The sequence below is a fragment of the Acanthisitta chloris genome, unplaced genomic scaffold, assembly GCF_000695815.1.
Source record: "Acanthisitta chloris isolate BGI_N310 unplaced genomic scaffold, ASM69581v1 scaffold11574, whole genome shotgun sequence".
Classification (NCBI taxonomy): Eukaryota; Metazoa; Chordata; class Aves; order Passeriformes; family Acanthisittidae; genus Acanthisitta; species Acanthisitta chloris.
In genome coordinates, this window is record NW_008668810.1 from 13392 (window position 1) to 15793 (window position 2402).

At 37.9% G+C, this 2402-nt stretch overlaps 1 protein-coding gene across 1 annotated transcript in view; it reads right to left on the bottom strand.

Annotated features, from left to right (window-relative positions):
* Positions 1-2402, bottom strand: part of MACC1 (metastasis associated in colon cancer 1) — a gene marked incomplete at its 5' end in the record, with an annotated part of 12088 nt that overhangs the window by 4699 nt on the left and 4987 nt on the right. Inside the window, one exon of the mRNA XM_009073081.1 lies at positions 761-949. Within this exon, the coding sequence (XP_009071329.1) occupies positions 761-949 (189 nt within the window). The remainder of the gene's footprint in view (positions 1-760; positions 950-2402) is intronic.

Below are 2402 nucleotides of genomic sequence, written 5' to 3' on the forward strand. Positions count from 1 at the left end.
TTAAAGAGTAGAGAAATGCAGGAAGTAACTTGGTTGCCCAGGCAAAGCTATGCCAGAAGCACAGGCTGGCCCTTGGCTCAGCAGTTTGGACAAGGGTCCACCCTAAGTCTGGTGACACATCTGACATTGCATGGATACCATAAGTACCTCTGAGCACCTCAAATGGCACTAGAGATCCAATTAGGCACCTAAATTTCTCCTTGAATGTGTATGAACTACAATACATCTGAGAGGACAAATTTACTTTTGTTTAGAACTCATGCTTCTCTATAAGTAGAGTTCTTTACAAAGGAAAATAAATAACATGAGCTACCTGACAAACTATTAATTTAAAATATATATTTCCACTGTTCATACAACAGAACAGAAGTGGAATTGGTGTCAGAGCTTCCAGTTTCTTTTCATGTTACTAAAGCTATGATAACAATTGTTACACTGGCACATAAAAGCATTAATGATGGAAGTAAACTTTGTTTTGGTGGAAAAAGCAAAAGCTGTACTGAGGGTGATTTGAAGTGGCTCCTGCAAGGTCTGGATGGTCTACCTCATCACATCTGAAATGATAGCAGAGGAGTGAGTAAGGCTAACAAGTGGGCAGGACAATAAGAAGGGATTGAAAGTGGCCCTGAAGTTCAAGACAGTCTGAGACTTCTACAGGAAATTGCCACAGGGAAGAAACACACAAAGGAAGGAAGAAAAGTCCCTGGCCATGTTTGTCCAGGGGAGAAAATGTGCATGCTCTGTAACACCAGATGCTTACCTCCAGAGCTAATGATCCATTTTTCCCTTGGTGGGGCACTTCGTAAGCCTCGATTTGCTGCTTTGTAAGTCGGGCTAACTTCTCCGCAAGCTCCCTCCAGTTTTTGCCAAGCTTGACAGCTGAAGTTAAAATAATGGTGTCCTGGGTAAGACGTGCCACTAATCCCTGGCAATCTATTTTCAAAAGTGCCTGCAACAATAATTTGCATTACTGATCATTCACCAGTAATCACAAACAGAATGCTTTAATTTGGTTTTATAGCACTATTCTGCATTTCTAAGCAGGCAGGAAGGCTTTTTTGTGTGTGTTTGCATTCTTACAAATATGTAATTTTTTTTTCCTACAAAATGGTGTTGCCAACAGTTTCAGAGGAAAACTGCCCACGAGCCTAAGAAAAAAATTAAGCTGGCATTCAGCTGCTTCAGCATTCCAGTGTTAAATGGATCCTGCCAAGTTTACAAATCCTGAAGGAAAAACATACTTCTCCAAGAAAAATATTTAGGACATTTAATTTAGCTTCTTAGAATATGACATGAAACTTGATTAAGTTAAAACACTATTATACTAAGGTGTGGTCCTTTGCCTACAGCTTTTCTGGAAAATCATTAATCACATTGGCCAGCACCTTTTGATTTACTCCTCCCATATAACTGGTAATTTGCTGACCATTAAGCAGAAATGTAAGCATAAAACTCTGCCCTCTCCCCTTTCAAATGAGCATTTAATAGCATGCAAACTAAAATGGTTCCGGGAGTGAAACACTAAAATGCAGATATGTTGCATTCTCCTATCTTTTTTTTGTTTGGATAAGAGCTAATGAGAAAAGTAAGTGTTGGCTCTTTTCTTCTCATCAAATTAACAGCAAAATATTCCACTGAAAATGTTGAGTTTTCAGTGAAAGATCAAGAACAAAATCCAGAAATTTTCTTTGGTTTTAGATCCTGATTTTTACTGAAATATGAAGTATTTCTGCAGAAATCAGACATATGTGTGATTTAATTGTAAAATATTTTACTATAAAAATCCTTATAGCAAACAGTAGAACTTTGGTAGGCACAGTAGTGAGAAACTGACTACACTGTACAGTACCAAATTCCCTATTCTTCTGCAAAGTGGAAACAAAGTTGTTCAGTTTGCCTTTGCTCAGATAAACAAGAACCCTATTAAACATTAAAATAGGAGATTAATTAAAAGAAACAACTAGCAAATTCTATCCCAAAATTACATGGATTATACCTAGTTTTAAGTCTACCTTTACAAACACAGGGACCTGCATCGGCACTGCATAGCCCAAACTTATATAAATCTCACAAAATGGGACATTGAACAACCTGGTCTAGTGGAAGGTGTCCCTGCCCACGATAGGGGGTTGAAATGAGATGACCTTTAAGGTACCTTCCAATCCAACCCTTCTGTGATTCTATGATCTTAATCTAATTATGCCCCAATATTTGCTGATCCTGTAATGAACTTTGTTTCACTGTATTAAATTAACAGTTTGGATAATTTTCACCTTTAGGTCCCACCTCTCCTTTTTGTACAGATATGGCAGACTTTGCTGTACTTCATACTGGCTCAATTTTATTCCACACAGCTTATTATGCTCTTAAGAATGGCCAATGCTAGCAGAATCTTCTGAATC